Raw genomic sequence first — 21,059 nt, forward strand, 5'->3', positions numbered from 1 at the left:
GAGGACAAAAGCCGTCTCCATGACAACAAGAATCAGCGTTTTGTGTTGTATTTAGTTGGTTGAAATATTTCTGCTGATTCAGTCCAGGCAGGTGTCTCCTCACTCAGCATCCTTTGATGAATTATGATTCAATCTGAATTTAACCCAAAGGAACATTAAATGTAAATCAAAGACTCGCGGATGGCGATGCAGCAGCAGCAGTCAGGATCACAACGTATCTGAAAAGGCCTCTGACTGAAACCTCTTGTATGACTAAAAAACATGACGAAAACATAAAAATCTTAGAAATACAGCATGTTTAAAACTAGACTCTCAATTTAGATTTGGATTATTTAATAAAAAATTAGTCTTTTCTTTCATCTTGTTATATGTTAGAAAACTGAACCACATTCCTTGTTTGCATTTGACTTGTGAAGCACTTTTTGCAGTTTGAGTCGTTGAAAATGTGCTATAAAAATAATTGACATGCTATATGAATAAACTGATTGCAAACGGCTGTCCTGCATATTTTTACATCAGAAATAGCCACACCTGAACCAAGAAATGTTTAAAGTGTTGATGAGTTTAGACATGAATAAGTATTTGCTTTTTACTGTCACAAGAAGACATAAGACAGGAGAAAATTGAAACCATCTCTTCCATCAATCATTATGAAAAAGAATCATATCTAAAATCTCTCTGCCTGACCTTTAACCAAATAATCAGAGATTTAAAGAAGAGCTGCAAAAGAAAATGAGTTGGATTAGCAATGCTTGTAAAAAATGATGCTCTTCAATTAAATATATTTAGTATTCCATTTTAAAAAAGTTAAAATCAAATAACCATTTATTGTACTTGTTTTTTTTTTGTTTTTTTTGTTTTTTTGTTTCACACTATTTCTTTCTTCGGTTTGTGAAACTACATTTTCCATTGTTTACTCTTCCACGGTTTCCCCAACCCTCCAAACAGTTTATTCTTATTTCTGCTCAGGTAACCAGAGATTGAACCAACCATGACACTTAATTGGTTTATGCTAGACAACTCCTGGTCATGTGGCTGCATAATTCATGTCGGCATTAATTATTCATTTCGTAAGGGACTGCTGGTGTGTTTTATTTGAAGACATGCATCATGCATATTCAAACTGCTTTTCCTAGAGAGCCACAAATTAGGATATCATCTCAGCTGGGATGCATATCTTACAAACAATAGCTGGCAGATTGTGGAAGGCAACTTGAGGTAAAACGCAGGGCTAAAAAACAAATCTAACGTAAGATTGTTATTCAGGACAGAGTCTACAGAAACATCTATTTGGAAAACAAATTTGAGCCCCCTACTGGTCAGAGTGGGAATAACCTCCTGATGTGGTGGACACTTATCTTTGATCCACAGGATCTTTGATCCTTGATCCTGTGGATCAAAGATCAGTATTTGCAGTTTGAGTCGTTAAAAATTTTTTGCAGTGTACCAGTGCAGCACCTTGACCAACTTGTCCTTTAAGATGATTTTGATTTGGTGTGAGAATTGAATATGGGGATTGTTTCCTATTGATTTTGTTTGCCTGCACTGATGTCGTTTTGCCTTCAAAAATGTTAAAGAAGTGAATTTATCTTCTGTCAAAAGTATGTGCAGGTTTTCTCCTCTCCTTCAGGCTCAGAGTTTCTCTCAGCTGCAGCACTGCTGCATTGAATAAAAGCAGCCAGCTCAGCAGTAGGAACTAATGTCCTCTTTCTTGTGTATCCATCACTGTTTATTGAACAAAAACCTGCACATTTCTTATCATGTCGAATAGAAACGCAGAAAGCATGCTGCATTCTATTTGTTTGATTAAAAGCACTCAAGCAGAAACTGAATGTGTTTTTTAATTGGATATTTCTTCATACAATCTATAGCCCACTGCTTATTTGTCCTGTTTGTCAATGAGACTCTTACAGGATATTTGCATAGTATGCAGATGGAAGAAAAACAGAATATAGTAGTGAGGATATGATTTGAATAAGAAGAATTTAAAACAAACTCAGGATCCTGGAAGCTCAGAAATAAATAGCTTATTAGATCCACCATCAAACAGAACATCCTCTTGTTTGTACATCTTGCAAGTGGTTTCCTTAATATTTACATGAAGACTAATCTCAGTGCATTGAGCTGCGTGTTCGGCTCCAACTAACGATTATTTAAGCAATCAATTTTGTACCAATGATTCTGACAAACAACAAAACTGGTACTTTCTGTAGATTTTTCACTTAAGCCTTTTTTTTCATAAATACATTAAAAGATTTAAATAAATACTTCAAATTTTAAGCAAGAAAATAAACATTATATTGCCTAAAACGCCATCAGAGCCAAATCATTCGTAGCAAAGGATGCGTCTGCAGCTACACTGCAAAAACATAAAATCTTACCAAAAATGTTTGACTAGTTTCTGGTGCAAAACAAACTGACAAGTACATTTTCAGCAAATATGGGAGCCTGTTTTATTATATATGATAAGTATACATTATATAAGTATAGGTATATGTTTTAAGTCCATAATTTATGAGTTATGATAACATCAAGTTCCATTAGTAGAATTTTGAACTTATAGCCAGATATTTTTATTATAAGTGCAAAAATAGAACTAACACTTTTTATTAATATTCAGTAATTATTGACCTAAAAACACATATTTTGCTGAAAAGTTACTTTATGTCATTTTGCAAGTGGACTAAAATATTTTCACTAAAAACTGGACTTGGTGAGACTTTATGTGTTTGCACTGTAAAAAATCATTCTAACATCGACGTGTTAAAAGCCCAGATCTTTCTTCTTGACTTAACATAAAAGCAGCGTAGGTTTTATTTATTTTTGGATGAACCAATTAATAACTGAATTGGAAAATGTTCTTTACAGGAGGTAGATTTATTGATGTTAGGAGAAGTTCTGACTGGATAGAACAGATTTATACACAAATACATGTTTTATCTTAAATGCAAAATGTATATATTTTTGTTCAGTTTTGGCTTAATTACCTCTTTAAAATCTCAATGATTAATTGAACGATTAATCAATTACTAAATCTGTTGATGATTATTTCAACTGTCGATTAATCGTGACTATTCATGACTGATGCAGTTAATCATTCCAGTTTGTTAAATTCACAGATGAAGAACATGGTGGGGTGGCAGGCCACGTCGGTCCACTCCCCGGACGCCACCATCTCCGTGCAGTCCTCGTCGTCGTAGGCGTTGTTGGGCTCCCCTTGCCTCCACCTGCTGAAGGTGCTCATCGGGGAGCCGTCCACGTAGCCGAACAGCCCTTCCTGGTCCAGGTCGTGAACGCCGATGTAGACTCTGCTCAGGCCTGCCTCCGTTATGTAGCCGGCGATGGCCACGTTGGCGCCGTCGTCCTTCGGCATGGCCAGGTGCCCCCCCCTCGCCTGGCAGTAAGCCTCAGCGTCGGCGTAGCGCTTCTCCTCCTTCACCAACAGGTAGACCTTACTGTCTGTCTCTTTTATGCCTGCAACAGCTGCAGGGGAGGGCAGTGCTGTGAAATGACCACTTGATTTTCTATAAATTTCTTACTGACTTGCACACCAATTACGTTTGGATGAATAGTTATTGCATAATTCTGATTCTTTTAAGAGAATGTTTTGCTGAATGTTAGTGTAGAATGTTTAGAGTATACCATTTTTAATGAAGTTCAGTTCTGAGGACAGCTGGGCCACGACGATGTCCATTTCTCCAATCATCTTCCTCATTGATGCGCACTCACATGGAACACCTGGTGAGGTGAAGGTTTGATGGATTACCACTCTGCCACTTTACAAGTTTTTAATTTGTTAAAGTGAATACTGTAGCTTTGTCTAACCTGGCTCTCCAGTAGGACCTCTTGGTCCCGGGTCGCCCATGTCACCTTTAACCCCTGAGAAAAAAAAGGATAATTCATTCAAAACTAATATTTTCTTGAAAGTTTATTGCAAGACATACGTTTTGTTTCTTGTCAGTAAATGTCACGTTACCTTCAGATGTTCAGAGATGCAGTTAAATTTTGTCTTCTTGGTGGAATAATAATTCAAAAACTACAGAGGATTCCTGTCGATTCACAATTCAGATGATTTCAACTATTCGCCCACTTTGCTGCGGTATATGATTCAAATTTATTTGTGCAAAATGTATCTATTCAATGAAGGGGCTCGTAGTGAACATCTAAAATATTCACAAGAAGATCAGTTTGGGAAGCAGGAATAGCTAGCCAAAATGCTACTCCAGCCAATCCAGGAGCAGCATTCATTTTCCTTTGTGCTGATTGGCTTACCCCCTCAGATCTACATTTCTCCATGTATTATGAATGCATATTAAGGTATTTTAACGGCGCTAACGTTAGCATTCTGGATGACCACAATCTAAACCATATTTTAAATGAAACATGTTTAGCTAAGATAAAACCCAGTAGACAAACCAGTTTTATCAAGTTACACCAGTTTTGACAAAAAGAGAGTTTAAACATTAAGAATCAAATCAGAAGTTTGTTGTTGTAGCAACCAGCTAATGGAGACTCATTGGATACTGAACCTATTATATATATGTAATATTCTGAGCAACTTCTTCACAAAACAGGAATAAAACAGTGTCTTCAGTCAGAGGTGTCTTCACAACCGCTGGATTATGTACTGCTACAGGATATTTGTACTGCCAACAGCCATAACCATCTAAAATGACTCTTTGAGAAGTTTGGCTTGCAGCAATGTTTAATTTTCCTTTAAGATTTAAGTTGGATTGAATTTATGTAACTGTATTATTTTGACCCTGAAATTAAATGAAATCGTTATTTTGACTAATATAGAGAGAAGAAAAAAAAACAATAATCCAACATAAAAATGCTTTGAAGGAAATCAACAATAAATCCAGACTTATTATAACATTTACATATGTGATGAGTTCAGGTTAACTTTTGACCACCAACCTTTTATCCCACTTGGGCCAAATTTTCCATGATGTCCCATAATTCCTTTCTGTCCTTTAAGCCCAGGTCCTCCTGAAACAGCAACACATTATAAACACATTCCAAACAAAAACACTGTATCATCCTGATTCTCTGATTTAGATACTTTCTTAAACACCTAAATCAGAAAATAGTGATTCAATCTGAAGACATCCTTTATTAATCTCTGCAGTAAACTCATGCAGTAACCCTGCATTCCTAAAACTGTTCCTCCTCCAACTTTTCACCCAAATGTAAACACATGGAGATCTGTGGCTGGCCTGGACGCAACTTAACTCCACATTATCAGCACAAGAAATGTAATCTTTGCCCCAGTAACTGCTGCACGTCTTAGAATATAGAAAAGAGGCTTTAGGGAAACAAACTTACAAAACAAACATTCAGGATAACACTGCAAAAACACAGAATATCTCCAAATATTTTCAGTGTAGTTTCTAGTGCAAATATTTTGGTACACTTGAAATGAGACAAAACTAACATACAACTAACTTTTTAGCTTCTTCTTTTAACTTAATAATTCCTTAATATTGATGAAAAAGTACAAGTTTCATTTCACTTATAACATGGGAAAATGTTTTGTTAAAAGTGACATAATCTGCTAATGTAGCAAGTATTTTTTCTTCAATATTAGGGATTTTCTCCAAAAACAAGCTCATATTTTTTCCTGAAAAGTTATTTACATGTTAGTTTTGTCTTATCTGAAGATGTTTGCACTAAACACTAAAGTTTAGTGTTTTTGCTGAAGGTAAACATGAAGGTTTACCGTTCTCTCCTGCAGGGCCGACTCTTCCTGGTCTGCCAGCCGATCCTTTTTGTCCTTTTTCTCCTGGTTCTCCTACAGCAGCAGGAAATCAAATCAGACATATTTCACCTTTAATACGATTGTTGTGTTGAGAAGAGCAGATTATGCACAGTGTGGATCATTTGCCTTTGAGTCCAGGGACAAGGATCTGAATTGTACAGGAGTCTTCTGCCACTTGTTGTCCATGTAATAGCTGCACTTGTAATAAACTTATCATCATCACAGATATCAGAGTCACATGGAGTAAAGGTTTCCATTGTGCCATTCTTCCACATGGACTGGATGGTGTGAGAAACAGAACAAGGTTAGAAAATATTAGGACAAAAACTGGTCCAGAGCTGAAGTAATGACGTTTAGATTCACTGCAAAAACACAAAAACCTACTGAGTATTTTTGGTTTTCTAGTGTAAATACCTTAGAACACTTGAGTTAAAAAATAAAATGCACTGTCACAATCACATTTTCCCCATGATATAAATCAAATCCACAAGTAGAACATATTCAACATTATTATGGTGCTATTGAGTAAAACAAGTTCCTATGTCTTGCTGAAAAGTGACTTGTGAGTTAGTTTTGTCTTAATTCAAGAGCCTTTAAGATATTTGCACTAGAAGTCTTGGTAAAAGTTAAAAAACAGTCATTCCTCCAGAAGGTGCATATAATAATCCTGGAGAAGAGACAAAACACAATTTATTTTTATGAAAAATTCTACTTTTTTAGAAATACTTCACAGTTTGAGATTAAAACCTTTGCGTTTTCTGACGCTCACCTTGACGAGTGTTTCCCGGATCAGACTGGCGATTCCAGCCTCCAGAGATCTGCAGCAGCTTTGATTTCTGGGCGTCCCACTGAAAAGTTTTCATGTTCCTCCTCGGATGTATGTGTGTGTGAAAGTGTGTGTGCGTGTATGTGTGTGTGTGTGATAGCACATTTATAAACACTTCAGAGATAACGTCCTGCAGCAGTCGGGGCCCCTGCAGATAATTGCCTGAGAAAGCAGCCTGTGATGGATGCGAGTTTAAATTCACAGACTCAGTTGGATCCCTTATTTTATGCCTTTTAATTATTCATTTAGACCTTTACAATCATATGTATACATATATAATTCATAATACCTTAAGTATGGCTTTGTTTAGAGGCTTATTTCTGTCAAGGAGTCTAAATATTTTTATAGTTTCCAGAAAATATGAAAATATATAAATGGCAATCAAACAGACAAAATTACAACATAATATACTGTGTTACTAAAAATAGTGAAAACAACAAACTATTTACAATATATAAAACTGTGCTGATATACATATAAATAAAAGGAGAAATAATTTGTTGATTTTCCAATTCATTACTTTTATGTTTTATCATTATTTAACTCATTTGTAGAACCTAAATTTCCTGCTCCAGCTTTTCAACATGTTCTTCACCTCTTTGGCCACTTGAGGGAGCCAGCGTCCACAAAAGGAGTGAGGAAGTCAATCCAATGTGTTGGTCCAGTTGGCAGGTTGTGGTATTTGCATTTCATTGCATATCTCTTCGTGTTTTTTTTTTTTTTTGTTTTTTTTTCTACTGTGTCCAGGACTTCTTAACGTTACCAACCTGGTATTAAAATGGTATCAAAAATTGTCCAGCCACTGCTGAGCATGCTGTCATCTTGTGTCAGTAATCAGATACGTCCAGTGTGGGAGTATCTGATGTCCTAATTAGATTTACAAACCCTGTGGCTGCCACTGTTTCAGCTGAGGATTGAGTGTCTCCTTCAAAATTCCCCCCAAAAGTTTTACATTACCTGCTTCTCAAATATTCATGACTCTCAAGGCAGCAGTGGCGGATGAAGAGGTCAGCGGTTCTCTCTGTTACTTTGCTTCAGTTTTATACCTGTAGAGTCCAGCCCAGCACTTACGCAACCAACCTTCTCCACTTTTCTGTCACATTTTTAAAGTTTATTATCAATAAATAGCACAACAGGGAAGAAATTTAATCAAGCTGAATTGAATGTTTATTTATTTATGCTACATTTTGGTGCGACTCACATGAATGAAAAACCAGTTGGAGATCAATTATTATCGTCCAAACAGAAAAACTAAATCTAATTGATTTAAATTAAATTTGTTTTGATGGTTTAGCTTCACAGACAGACAGACAGACAGACAGACAGACAGACAGACAGACAGACAGACAGACAGACAGACAGACAGACAGACAGACAGACAGACAGACAGATAGATAGATAGATAGATAGATAGATAGATAGATAGATAGATAGATAGATAGATAGATAGATAGATAGATAGATAGATAGATAGATAGATAGATGAGCAAAGCCCCTTTAAAAACTTTGTATAGGCTTTATAAACTTCAAATCCACACGCGAAACTTTAAAAAAATTGTACGTAAGACAATATTCCAATATTCAAAAGTTGTAGTCATTTATCTTCTTCATCGCAGGTTTTCCGCGCCTTTAAGCGCCAGTGAATCCACCTGACACGGGATCTTACGAGCAGCACTTTAACGCACCTCCAGGATGACGTCACGTGCGCTCACCGGGGGCGCGAGCACAGCGCTGGGTCTCAGCCTTTCATCTGTGCTGCAGCAGCGCGAGGAAACGCGGAGGCTCCTGGATCTGCGCCGCATTTCAGATCCGTATGAGGGACATGAAAGTTGTCCCGGTCCGTCTGCAGCGAAACGGCTCCATCTGAACCAGATCAAACGGTAAAATGGGCGGGATTTGATCCAACTTTAACTCCGGTTCAGAAACTTTCTTTAATTCAATGATTTGTCATTTTAATTATTTATCATGTGGATAGTGTTTATTGTCATTTTCTTGGACTTTTACTGTTTTATTGTGTCTTAAAAGTGAATTTGCTTTCTTACTTCCATGATAGAACAACTCATCAAGATCCTTTCATTCAGTGTTGAGTCATGGCCAGCCTTCTCTTGTCTGCATGTTTAACTTTCCACTTTTTGAAATGTTCTTTTAAATTTTCTCCAATAATACACATCTCCATCTTAACCCAGAGTTTCATACCTTTTTAAAAAGTGCAGCCTTGTTTTTTCCCAGTATTCACTGCTGTCCAGTTTCCCATTCTGGCCTGCTGCAGTCAGGAAACAAGTGGCAGGAAACAAGAGGCGTGTTTTTTGTGTCCTGCTTCAAACTCTGAGCTTGTGTCCTGCACACTTTCAAACTTGCTGTCTTCTGATTTGCATACTCCTTGTGCTGATGGCTGGCTGACTTTGGTCCAACTTGAAGCCTATCACCTCTGTTTGGATTAGGGTCAAATACTAAGAGGATTTCAGGCTGCAGAGTCAAAGGTTTTCTGGGTGAAAAACTAATCATGGTTTGATGAGGAATTTGAATGTATTATCCACAGTTTGACTTAAAGTAACATTGAAAAAGCTGTTGTCGTAAACTGAAAGTCAGACAGTTTATGTCTTAAGGCTGCTTAGGAGGCTGCTTAGGGCCTCCGCACCCACCGGGGGACCCCAAGAGCACCAAGCCAGAGTCATGGCTAACTATATACAGACTAAAAGTTAATTCACATGAAAAATGTAAGTTCAATATCATTTCTTATAGTTGTTACTTAAATAATAGGTCAGTCTCTTCCTGCTGCTGATATTTATTTACTGGAAACTTAGTGTTTATCAAGTGATGCTACATTCAAATAGTTAAAATAAAACGGCTCACTTAAATACCAATCTGCATTTCAAAATCCTATTGTTTATTTTAGTTTGCTTAGAGTTAGGGTTTATCTGGAGTTTTATCATTCCAGATAAAACTGGAATGATGTAAGCTAATTACAAGTTATGCTATTGATAGCAGATATGTTACACCTCTAAGGTATTTTAGGGATGATGAAGCACTTTGAGTTGAGTATTTGGTGAAAAGTCTTGGGCCGGCCCTGACCATAAAGAAACTCAAATCAAGGTTATGAACTTTAGCATAATTCTGTTTATCATCCATCTAACAAAAACAGTGATTCCATTCCTCGTCCCCCTCACAGCCTTGATCTGCCACTTCAAGGCTGATGATAAAAGACTGAGAGGATAAATGTCTCTGCTGTGGTTTTTAATTAACTGCTTTAAACATTTGGTTCTAATTATACATATAAATATATAAATTAGAGGTCCGTGTGGGTTTTTGTCAACTTTGGTTTCTGATTTGGGTTTGATTTCTTGCAGTTTTTACGGCTGGCTTCCCGTCTTCTCTAGTTGACGTCACATTTTGCGCCACTGTCAGCATTTATGAGCTGCTATAAAGAGTTTTTAGTTCCTTATTGCTCTTGATTTGGGTTCAGTGGCTGACCCTGAAATATCTTCCCTCAATGCAAGAACACTTCCAATTTCTAGGTGGCAATTGGAGTGATGTGTAATAAACAAGATCAAAGACCTGTTTGGAAATATTTCAACTTATATGATCAGTCATGGTTCGGAGAATCACCCAATTCTGACAAATTGTTTATTATATTGGCTGCAGTTGGAATAATTTTGTTTTTGTTTTTGTTTTTTGTAGAGATGCATCAATAAATTCACCAGAAAGTCCAAATTTCCATTAATCACCTTGGATTGTTGAACAATAAGTCAGTAAGTTTTTTTTTTTTTATCTTCCTTATTCAATAAATGCTTCACAATTTAGAAGTAAGCACATGAAACAACAACTTGAACATTTTTAGTTTAGTAAAGGTCAGCGCTCACATTAAAGCAGACGAAGCACAAATCCAACTGTAGTCCTTTTTAAATATATATATATATATAATCAGGATTTGATAGGTGCATCTCTACTTTTCTATTTTTATTGACAGCAATCAGTTTATGCGGCACATTAATGCTGCAATCTTCAGTATAAATAACCATATATTACACTGCCGGTTGCATCAGCTATATAATTTATCATACTGCAGGTTCTCATATTGACTTATGTTAACTTAAGTAAGTTATGTTGTATAAAATTACATTAGAGACCTTAAATTTACTTTGTTTAGACCTCACACTGCTAATAATGATGCAAAGTGCTTATGAGAAACAGTGTGTGTGGAAACTGGAATAATGTCTGACAAGTTTTATGTGAAGAACTTGATCAGTAATTTTATCGCCAATTTCTTTGAATATTGTTGTGTTAAAACATCTATTACAAATGTTTATAGCTGTTAACGTCCAATCAGATCGAGGTTTTTTTAAGCAGAAATTAACTTCTAATGAGCAAGAAACGTTTGCTGATGCACCAGAAACTTTGGTATCCAAAAGTTTCTTTTGGAAATTTTGTTTGTAAATTTAAATTAAAAAAGTGAATAATTGTGTTAAAATCGAGTCAAAATTAGCATGTTAAAGTCCCGGCCACAATAAGAATTTTTGCGTGATTAAGGAGATTATGCCAGTATCATCATCAAATACTGTGATGACATCAGCAATTTAATATACAGGAATTTATAAAATCAGTTGCTATTGGTAACATTTTCCTCACCCCTATTTTCCTTTCATTGCACCACGACCTGTGACCTTTATCAGCGTTGGCGCTCAGATCTGGGCAGCGTGTGACTGTCATCCAACAGGCTATGCTGTTAGCACACAAAGCATCACTTGGAATATAAGTGCCAACAAATGTCACCTTTTAAACAGGCTTTTTATATTAACCATTACACATTCACTCCAATTGCTAAATTTACCCAAAATGAACACAACAGCAGAGTTCCTAGTGGAATATGTTCCTATATCTCAACATACTGAATGGAGTAAATTACAGGTTTCAGGCTGGATGTCAACATGCTATCCTTTATGCTAATATTAGCATTGTGAGGAAACATTAGGCTATTGGGATATTTTAATGAAAAGAAAAGCTAAAGCTAACACTCTGATGTTAGTTTACCTGCTAGCGAAAGACAGAAAGGCAACAAAGCTCCACGAAGCCTAGATTTAAAATATGAGAAGCAGCCCAGTTGGAGGAGAGATGAGTTATTCTGATTGCCCTTGCAATAAAACAGCTTTAAACAGAACAAACTGTAACTTTAATACTGTTAAAGCTGTGACCATTTAAATCCGGTTAACTATTTCTGATAATCTTCATTTGGGATGATCATGTGGGGTCACCTGAGGTCGTGCTACCCCCTGCAGTGACTGCAGGAACCCTGCGGGGCGTATTCCCAGTCACATTGGACTGGGAAATCCTCTCTTATAAGATCAGAAGGGGAACAACAGGTTAGTGGAAAGCAAAGCAGACAGCAGCAGCTGGTCCAGTCCCAAACAACCAAAGCAAAGGACTGGGAAATGTCACTTCTGACATCATTGAGAGTTCTGGTAGTTACTCTGATGCGGTCTTTCTGTTTCGTGTAACAGATTGCAGTCAAATGATATTAGAAAATGTGATTTAGAAACATAGAAAGTTGATGTTAATCTATTTAGTATTAGATAAGAAATTTGGCGAGTGGCTCTGTTAACTGCACTGCAAAAACACAAAATCTTACCAAGTATTTTTGGTCCAATTTCTAGTGCAAATATCTTAGTGTACTTGAAATAAGGAAACTAGAAATAGGAGCTTATTTTAGTGGAATAATTTCTTAATATTGATGAAGTGTGCTAGTTCCACCGGCATATTATTTTATTTTGTAATATATGAAAAATATTTTGTTATAAATAAAATAATCTGTCAATGGAAATGGCACATTTTTATCAATATTAAATTTTTTGACTTAAAACAAGCTGCTATTTATATCTTGCTGAAAATTTACTTAGAAGTTTGTTTTTCTTATTTCAAGTGTTCTTAGATATTTGCTCTCGAAATTAAACCAGAAGTACCTGGTAAGAGTTTTCTGTTTTGTAGCTCTGATAGCAGACTGAAGCGTCTTTGTGAATTTGACGATGCATTTGGAAGCCAGTTAATTTTAGAAGCTGAGAATCAGGTTTGGTTTTATGAACTGATGTAAAAATGCAAATCTGTGTCTAACTTTGCATATTTCTACAAAAGCAAGTTCTTCTTCTGTTTGTTACCCACCTTCCTGTTCCTGTCGCTCTCTCCCCAGCGGTGCGGCTCGGCTGAGCGAAGGTAAGCCATGGAGGATGGGAAGCCAGTGTGGGCGCCCCACCCCACCGACGGGTTCCAGCTCGGCATGATCGTTGACATCGGAGCCGATGCGCTCACCATAGAACCGCTGAACCAGAAGGGCAAGGTGGGTCATCTCACTGCTGCACACAAACTGCGACTCTCAGCTCACAAGCAAGTTTCGTTTTGAACAAGCAGTGAGAAAGATGATGTGCATCGGTTTGATTTTTGTGCTTTGGACTCAAGTGTCGCCTCTCTGCTGTCAATTCAAGGTTTCCAATGTTTTCAGGATTTTGGAAAGTGCTTAATTTCTGTATAAAGTTCTTAATATTCAAACTGCACAATTTTGTAATAAAATCCAACATTTGATTAAAAGCTTGAATTTGGAACAGTTGAAACAAGATACACCAAATAAAAAGATACAAGCTGCGTTTCTATTGATATAATTGGAATTACGAAAATACATTAATACATTTTTCTTACTGGAGACACGGCAGGTCAAAAAAGTTTCCATCTCTGTCAAAATTAAATTTCAAAATGAATGGAAGGGCTTTTTTTCACAAGTCATGTGATCAAAAAAATGATTTTTACTACTGGCGGAAGAAGACAACAGGAAATGATGGCGCGAGATGTTTGTTTTTTTAATTATCACATAAAGAAATTTATTTACATGTGATTTTTTTAATTGCATTTCTATTTTAACTGAACAACTTTAATCGACTAACAACAGTTTTTTGTGCATTTGTATTGAAATCGCAGCTACTGTCTTTTTTTTTTCTCACTATCTGAACTGGAATCAAACTAAGCTTTTCTTTTTTTTAGGCCATTTAGAATCACTAAAATTATTTATGTTTCCTAAATGCCAGAAAACTTAGCGAGAAATCTTTTTTTGACATTTTTATATTGTAACTTTACTCTATTTATGTAGTGCCATTTGATTTAACTGTAATATTATTTGCGTGGATTGTTTCAATGTAATACATATTTATTACTGCTAATGCTTCAGTGACTTATATAAAATATGAAATTTTGCCTTTGTTTTGTGCTGGAAAAATTAGAAAATTTACATTGAAAATCATGAATTCATGGAAAATATTTTCCCCCAAAAATAAATTCTGTGAATGAATATTTCTGTACCTTTCCTTCAGCCAGTCTCCAGTGTGATTTCAGGCTGGAAGGCGTCAGCACAACAATGTGCATGATGGGAGAAACACGAGAGACCACATGTACAGAAGCATAAATAAGTAAAGAGCAGCAGCAGGTGTGCTGATAGCGTTGCCTGAGAGACAGAGAGAGGAAAGACAGAGCAGCTCATTAGGAGGTGAAGGCCACCTGTTGCACCTGAGTCACCGCCGGTCCACAACTTGCAGCCATCTGATGTTTACAGCAGCTGCTAGATGCCTCTTATTCTTTAAATAATTTCATAAATATTTTTAAATTCTGTCTTAATGTTTTGCCAAGAGCCCTTACTTAAACTATAAGGTGTTGTTTATACAGAAAAACAACAAATTCAGTGTCTATTTCTAAAATAAGAGTCTGGTATGTTGCAGCTTTTATACAAACACAGAAAAAAAGTTTTCTATTTTGTTAATTTAGTTATTTACATTTTGGTCATTTCTAACTTTCATACACAAGTCAAAAAAGAAAAAAAATACACAATGCTGAAAAAAACAAGACAAAAAAAAGTTTAAATTCCTCTCAATGTCAATAATACAAAATGTTGACTTAAGAAATTGTAGGTAGAAGTATCAACAATATTAAATAGTAAATAAATCCTACCTAATGGAAACTCCTGTGTTTTAATTGTCATATTTCCAAATGGCTGAAGATTAAAATAAATGTACTTCTATTTTTATTTCATGTTACGTCAAACTGACAACAATCAGGAAGTAGAAACACACAACAGCACCGTCCCTTTCTCACAGCTGAATTTACATATTTTACTCCAGATAATTTGTTTAATTAGTTCCAGGGACGCCGGCGCTGGAACTTACTGGAATTTACCTCAACTTTACTGCTTCCTGTGAACTTTTCCTGCTCCTATAAAAATTATACATTTGCAAACCATCTGCACGCGGAAATTGGCTCCTGATTTCTGAGCTGGATAATTAATTGTTTGTGTGATGAAAAAAATCCCTTTGAAGTTGAAAACATCTTTGTTTTAGAGCCTGATCCCCTGAAACATGTCATCAGGCTCATTAGCGGCTGTGTTTCTGCGTTACGTTTTATTGGTTAGCCGTTATTCACACAGTCGTTACCGTGGATGACCGTGTCTGTGTTTGTGCCAGCATCCTCCAGGAGGCTCACAAAGCTCCCCTTGTTTATGATCACCGGCTCCCTGTGGTAATAAACCATGCAGCATTGTGCAGCCGGCCGGGTTTACGCTGCCAAGCATTAATATTGAGATGTGGAGGCCAGCCATTAAATATAGCGAGGAATATAATGGAGTTTATGAAACCAAAATATATTGTAGGAGTAAAACTTGGGTTTGTCTTGACTGATTGGTCACCACTAATAATAGAGCAGCTTTATTCGTTCTAATGAGTTCAGCTTCATCATTACAGGGCTGAACAAAGCAATTTTAGGGCCCTGAGTAAATTGCAATGCGGGCCCCCCATTTTAAAATCAACACCAGATGCATCGTCATTCCTGGGTCACTACCTGTGTAAGATACACTAAAAAAACACAGTAATATACCCTGAATATCCTGAAGAATTGTCACAATAAGCTGTAAATCAATTAATCAAACAATAAATTAAAATAAACTCAATTTTCTTTTGCATAATTTATCATTTTTTTCTACCAAAATCCTGACAAAAGTTTTCTATCTGGTTCTTTGGTCTCAACTGGCCATTTTTTAAGGACTATTTTATTTACAGATATTTCAAAATTGATTTTATTTGTCATTCATGTAGTTTTGTTAGTTTATTTTGCATAAGTAAAATAAGTTTTAGCGTTAAATGTTCATTGAGAATGTGTTCTTGCATCATTGTGTCATTTACATTTTATCGCTTGGTCTTATAATAACATTATCGTTTTTTGCAATAACTTTCGGTTGGTTATTGTGACTATTATAACTTATAGGTTACCTTTCAGCACAAAATAGAAGCTTGTTTGAAGGAAATGATTCATTAATATTGATGAAAAAGTTCAGGGGAAAAACATTAAAATCATAATAATCTGCTAATAAAATGTGTGCCATATTATTTTAACTATTTAAACACTGAATTCAGAAGAGAAACCTCTTATATATGGACCAACTCTAAAAATAATGTAGTTTTTTTTTATGTATAATATTTTTTTTTTTGCATTATTCAAAGACAAAGATATATTTATCATGCTAGCTTTTTGCTCTGGTGGTGTAGAGGCAGCTGCTTAATTTGCATATGCCTTGGGCCGGCCCGGATTATCATCATCGGCTCCTCACTCAGCCCGCTCACCGACTCAGTCAGGTGTTCAGATCTTGTTGCTCTCCCTCCAAATTATTCATCACGCTGCCATGTCTCCCCTTGTTTCTCTCACAGCCGACTTGTTCCATTGAGTTTATTTCCATTGACTCAGACTCGGAGACAAAGCCGCCAGAGCAGCAGTAACTAACACATCCATGCGGTTTTGAACGTCATTACAGCCGTCTTTAAGCGTGATCAATCTTTCATGTTTATGCCGGATTGATTTGATCTTCTCTGTGCTTTTACGCCCCAATAGAAATGTTTTCTATTCTGCAAAAATGTAAAGTCTTACCAAGTATTTTGGTCTAGTTTCTGCAAATATTCTGAGCTTATTCTGAGCTTATTCTCAGCTTATTCTGAGCTATAATTTATTAATATTAATAAAAAGTGTGAAATAAAATTTAAATGACATAATCTGCCAGTGGAATTAGTGCTTTTTTTCATGAGTATTCAGAAATGACTGATTTAAACTCTTCTGTCTTGCTGAAAAGTTACTTGTAAATTAGTTTTGACTAATTTGACATATTTACACTTGAACCTTCACCACAAATACTTAATAATATTTAGTGTTTTTGCAGTGTAGCAGCTAATAAGGGGTGAATATTTTTTGCATAACTGAACCAGATACAGCTTGTGTTTTTTTTTCTTGTAAATGTTGTGGTGTAAATGTCACTGATGTGGCTCATGTTTCAGACGTTTCTGGCTCCTATGAACCAAGTCTTCCCGGCAGAAGATGATGTCAACAAACACGTCGATGACAACTGTACGTTTCCAGTTTTTAAAAATGTCACTTTGTTCCTCTATAATTTGACTACAATTGTTCTTTTTCTTCCTCTGTTCAGGTTCCCTCATGTACCTAAATGAAGCCACTCTTCTCAACAATGTCAGAGTTCGGTACACTAAGGACCATATCTATGTATGTTTTTACTTCTGTCTGTAATTTAAAGCCTTGAAAATATTCTGTTTTATTATAACAATTAATAGATCAGAATTCAGTTTCTCTGCTGCTGTTCTTTCATCGTAAAGGTTAGAAAAGATCCAAGTTTGTTGATAAGAACCTGTATCAGTACAAAATTATTTAGGTCATAAAAAATAAATACTCTTCTGGTGTTTATAGTGAAGTCCTTGAAAGTAATGGAGGGAGCAAAATGTTGCAAAAATAATATAAATATTTGTCCATTTTAATATTTTTGGATCAAATACTAAATTAATCTTGTGGAAAATGATGGACTTTAACTTTTGACTACGTTTTGCTGCTAACATTTAGTTCTGTGGACTAATAGAAACTAAATAAGCTAAAATCATTAAAAATGGGAAGCTTGGATTAGCCTTCCTGTTATCTGTTGAAATCTTGCTCTCTCTTGCTTTCTCGCAGCCTGAATAATGTGATATTAATTTCTCTTTACATACACTTAGGCTGTTATTATTGTACAAAAATGTTATAATTGACTTGGATTAAGTAGCAGATAGCAGAGCAGAGAGATTGGATGTCCGTCCTTGACTCTCTTGGGAAGAACTTCCAGGTGGTACCGGGGAAGGTCAGACCCGGGTCAGACCGGGAAACCCTGCCTTTAGTTCACTGACTCACTTAGGAAATTAGAAACAGCTGCTGGATGAAAAATTCAAGACATGAAAAACGGTAGAAGGCGTGTCTTGCTCGCTTTCAGTCCTCTCTCTTTCACCTCTGTTATTGTTTTTTGTTGAGGAATCTAAATTATGCATCTGCAGTGGCTCTAACCATGCATGTGCTTCTCCTGCAGACGTATGTGGCAAATATCCTGATAGCTGTTAATCCTTACTATGACGTACCGAAACTGTACGGGCCTGACGCCATCAAGTCGTACCAAGGAAAGTCGCTGGGAACGCTGCCACCCCACGTCTACGCTATAGGTGAGAACTCGCCTGTCAGACTGACCCCTTGCAGGTCAATCTTTGCAGAAACACTGTGCAAACTTTGAACGTCCTGCTCAACGAGGATGACACCCGATGTTTGATTCCTATAAACTTGTTCTATGTGTTCTGCACCACAGTTTCATAAGTGAAATAATGCATTATTTTATTTCATAAATTTGCATGGATGCCAAATTACACAGTCAGTGTCCATTTTGCTTGTTTTAGCGGATAAAGCCTACAGGGACATGAAGGTTTTAAAGATGAGTCAATCCATCATCGTTTCTGGTGAATCTGGAGCTGGAAAAACTGAAAACACCAAGTTTGTTCTCAGGTATTTCCTCTTTCTTTCTTTCCTGGTGTGCTCTGATTTATTTCAGGTCATTTTTAAAACAGTTTTCCATTTCTTCATAAAGCCATTCATGACCTTCAGACATTTTTGCCCTGAGTGTATCAATGCTTTAAGCCATTTTCGTGCTGCAGACCAATAACAAAAATAGTGCATTGAAAAATAGTTTTCAAACATCTGAACAAATGAAAGTCTGAAGATTAAACTGCATTTGTGTTTAATGCCCTGAAGTAAAATCCATATCATCCATTTGCATTTATCCAGTCTCCTAAGTAGATAAAACACACTTTTACTTTTTGAAATTCTTAGTTTAACTCACAATGTTTCAGTTCAATTTTAGATAAACTAATTTGAAACACTTTTTAAAACCATTTGATGTTCAAGCAATCTGTTGTATTTTCATTTCAGTAAAGGTAGACCACATTCTACCTTTACTGATTGTGGAAGGTATTTTGTTAATTTTTTGGATTAATAAATATGATTAAAAAGGAATTCAGAAAAATAAAACATAAATAATTCAATTAGAAAATAATCCTGATGATGGGAAAACAAATCCAACATAGAAACATAAAACTACTGCTTCAATACTTAATAAATAATACAATCATATCTAACTTCATTGTTGACAGTGCAGCTGAATACCCAGCATGCATTGCTGCTTTCCAAGGTAAATCCACCATGTTTAATTTTCTGCTCATCCTGTAGATACCTGACAACAACATATGGCAGTGGTCAAGATATTGATGAAAGGATTGTGGAAGGTAATCCATGTTACTGCCGGATTATGTGTGTTTGTGGGGTAATTCTCTCGGTGATTTTATGCTTTTTGCTCCAGCAAATCCCCTTCTGGAGGCATTTGGAAACGCAAAAACCGTCCGTAACAACAACAGCAGTCGGTTTGGGAAGTTTGTAGAAATTCACTTCAATGACAAAGTAAGTGATGGTGATTTCTTCAGTTTTGTTTGCACTTTAAGCACACATAAAAACTTTTGGGCTAATTTCTAGTGTAAATATCTTAGTACATTTAAAATAGAACAAAACTAATGTATAAGGAACTTGTGTGAGAGCTTGTTTTAAGACAATAAACTTTAATTTTGATGAAATGGTTCTAATGAAACAAGATATTTATTCCATATTATAAGTTAAAAATGTCCACTGGTCGATTATTTCATTTATTTCATCAACATAAGGAATTATTTACTTAAAACAAGCTCCCCTACCTTGCTGAAAAGTTACTCAGAAGTTTTTGTTTTTTTTGTCTTATTTCAAGTGTACTGGGATATTTGCATTAGAAGCTAAATCAAAAATACCTGGTGATATTTAGTATTTGTCTTGTTTTGTCTTGTCTTGTGCGTCACCAGAACGCTGTTGTGGGTGGATTTGTCTCCCATTACTTGTTGGAGAAATCCAGGATCTGTATGCAAAGCAACGAGGAGAGGAACTACCACATCTTCTACCGGCTGTGTGCCGGGGCGTCTGAGGACCTGAAGAAGACGTTACACCTCGACTCGCCCGATAGCTTCAGGGTCAGTGTGCAACAACAAGCTCCTCACTGAAGGGTTTATGTTCCTGACGCTTGTCATGTTTGGTCTTTTTAAAATTTTATCACTGTGACTATTTGGGATCCGTCTCTGTGAGCTTTATGCATCAAAAGTTTTTTGTTTTTGTCCAATCTACTTTGGAAAATAGATTTTAAATATGCAATTTATTTGGAAATGAGATATTTCTTCTAATTATTCAGAATAATATTGCAATAAATCAATCAGGATTTCTCACCAACGATGAGTTTAATATTTTCTGATCTTGACATTATTGAACAGTTTTTTTCTGGATTGTTTTTGCAGTACCTGAACCGAGGATGCACCAGATTCTTCGCCAGTAAAGACTCTGATAAACAAATCTTACAGAGCAGAAAGAGTGCTGAGGTAACGTTCCTCCTGTGTCCCTCTAATGTTCAATTTATGGTTTTTATAGAGCATAAATTACTAGCAGAGAAATTAAAAATTCTAGTTTCAACATAACAAGGATTTTCTAAACTGCAAACTTCCTTTTTAAGACACGCAGTCTTGAGCAGCAAAGCTTTTTAATTAATATTATAAATGATAGAAAAACTTATTGTCCTCTCCAAGGGACAAATTATTTAATTTTGTCTGTATTTTGCATTTTAAGGATTTAATTTTGTTCAAATAATATAACAAATGTAGCTAATAGCTAATGGAAAACCCACAATATATGAAAATTACATCAAACCAATTTAAAAAGTGAATTTAATGCAGAAAAAAAATAATTTCCTATTGGTCTGATGTATTCTGAGAAAATTGGGATTTTTATTAACTTTGTGCCAGAATAATCAGAATTAACACTTAAAATAATTAAATAAATTCCCTTTTCAGTGAGATCCTAATAGATTTTTTTTTAAACTTAAAGGATCATATTTGTTCCTGTAACAATAAAAACAGTTTAATCTGAAATGAATCTTGTTAATCATATTGTTTGCTTATAATGTCTATAATCAGTAATGTAATGATGAGCGTCCTGTGAGCTGTGATGTAAGTAAAACTGATTTATTTGTTCCTGATGATGTCA

The 21,059-nt window shown here is 35.8% G+C and overlaps 2 protein-coding genes across 5 annotated transcripts in view; one reads left to right on the forward strand and one right to left on the reverse strand.

Annotated features, from left to right (window-relative positions):
* Window positions 1-2,856: 2,856 nt before the first annotated feature.
* Window positions 2,857-6,622, reverse strand: colec11 (collectin sub-family member 11). 2 transcript variants are annotated; one of them, XM_055053431.1, is made up of 7 exons: window positions 6,531-6,622; window positions 5,888-6,039; window positions 5,723-5,794; window positions 4,921-4,992; window positions 3,826-3,879; window positions 3,643-3,738; window positions 2,857-3,483 (listed from the first exon to the last, which is right to left on the reverse strand). In XM_055053431.1, exons 2-7 carry the CDS (start codon window positions 6,024-6,026, stop codon window positions 3,095-3,097), a joined length of 822 nt encoding a protein of 273 aa, XP_054909406.1. In that variant the 5' UTR covers window positions 6,027-6,039; window positions 6,531-6,622; the 3' UTR covers window positions 2,857-3,094. The 2 variants fall into 2 exon arrangements, with proteins under 2 accessions (XP_054909406.1, XP_054909404.1); XM_055053429.1 differs by having other exon boundaries at window positions 2,857-3,501.
* A 1,735-nt stretch (window positions 6,623-8,357) lies between these two features.
* Window positions 8,358-21,059, forward strand: part of myo6b (myosin VIb) — a 40,278-nt gene continuing 27,576 nt past the window's right edge. For 2 of the 3 annotated variants that reach the window (XM_055053482.1, XM_055053484.1), the window contains exons 1-10: window positions 8,358-8,467; window positions 12,766-12,912; window positions 16,928-16,997; window positions 17,077-17,150; window positions 17,995-18,124; window positions 18,353-18,458; window positions 19,179-19,234; window positions 19,309-19,406; window positions 19,835-19,999; window positions 20,318-20,398. In XM_055053482.1, the coding sequence (XP_054909457.1) occupies window positions 12,796-12,912; window positions 16,928-16,997; window positions 17,077-17,150; window positions 17,995-18,124; window positions 18,353-18,458; window positions 19,179-19,234; window positions 19,309-19,406; window positions 19,835-19,999; window positions 20,318-20,398 (897 nt within the window). In that variant the 5' untranslated portion in view covers window positions 8,358-8,467; window positions 12,766-12,795. Of the gene's footprint in view, window positions 8,468-10,265; window positions 10,337-12,765; window positions 12,913-16,927; window positions 16,998-17,076; window positions 17,151-17,994; window positions 18,125-18,352; window positions 18,459-19,178; window positions 19,235-19,308; window positions 19,407-19,834; window positions 20,000-20,317; window positions 20,399-21,059 lie in introns of all 3 variants that reach the window. The other variant, XM_055053483.1, reaches the window with a different exon arrangement.

The sequence above is a fragment of the Poeciliopsis prolifica genome, unplaced genomic scaffold (genome assembly GCF_027474105.1).
Source record: "Poeciliopsis prolifica strain line A6 unplaced genomic scaffold, Auburn_PproV2 SCAFFOLD037, whole genome shotgun sequence".
Taxonomy (NCBI): Eukaryota; Metazoa; Chordata; class Actinopteri; order Cyprinodontiformes; family Poeciliidae; genus Poeciliopsis; species Poeciliopsis prolifica.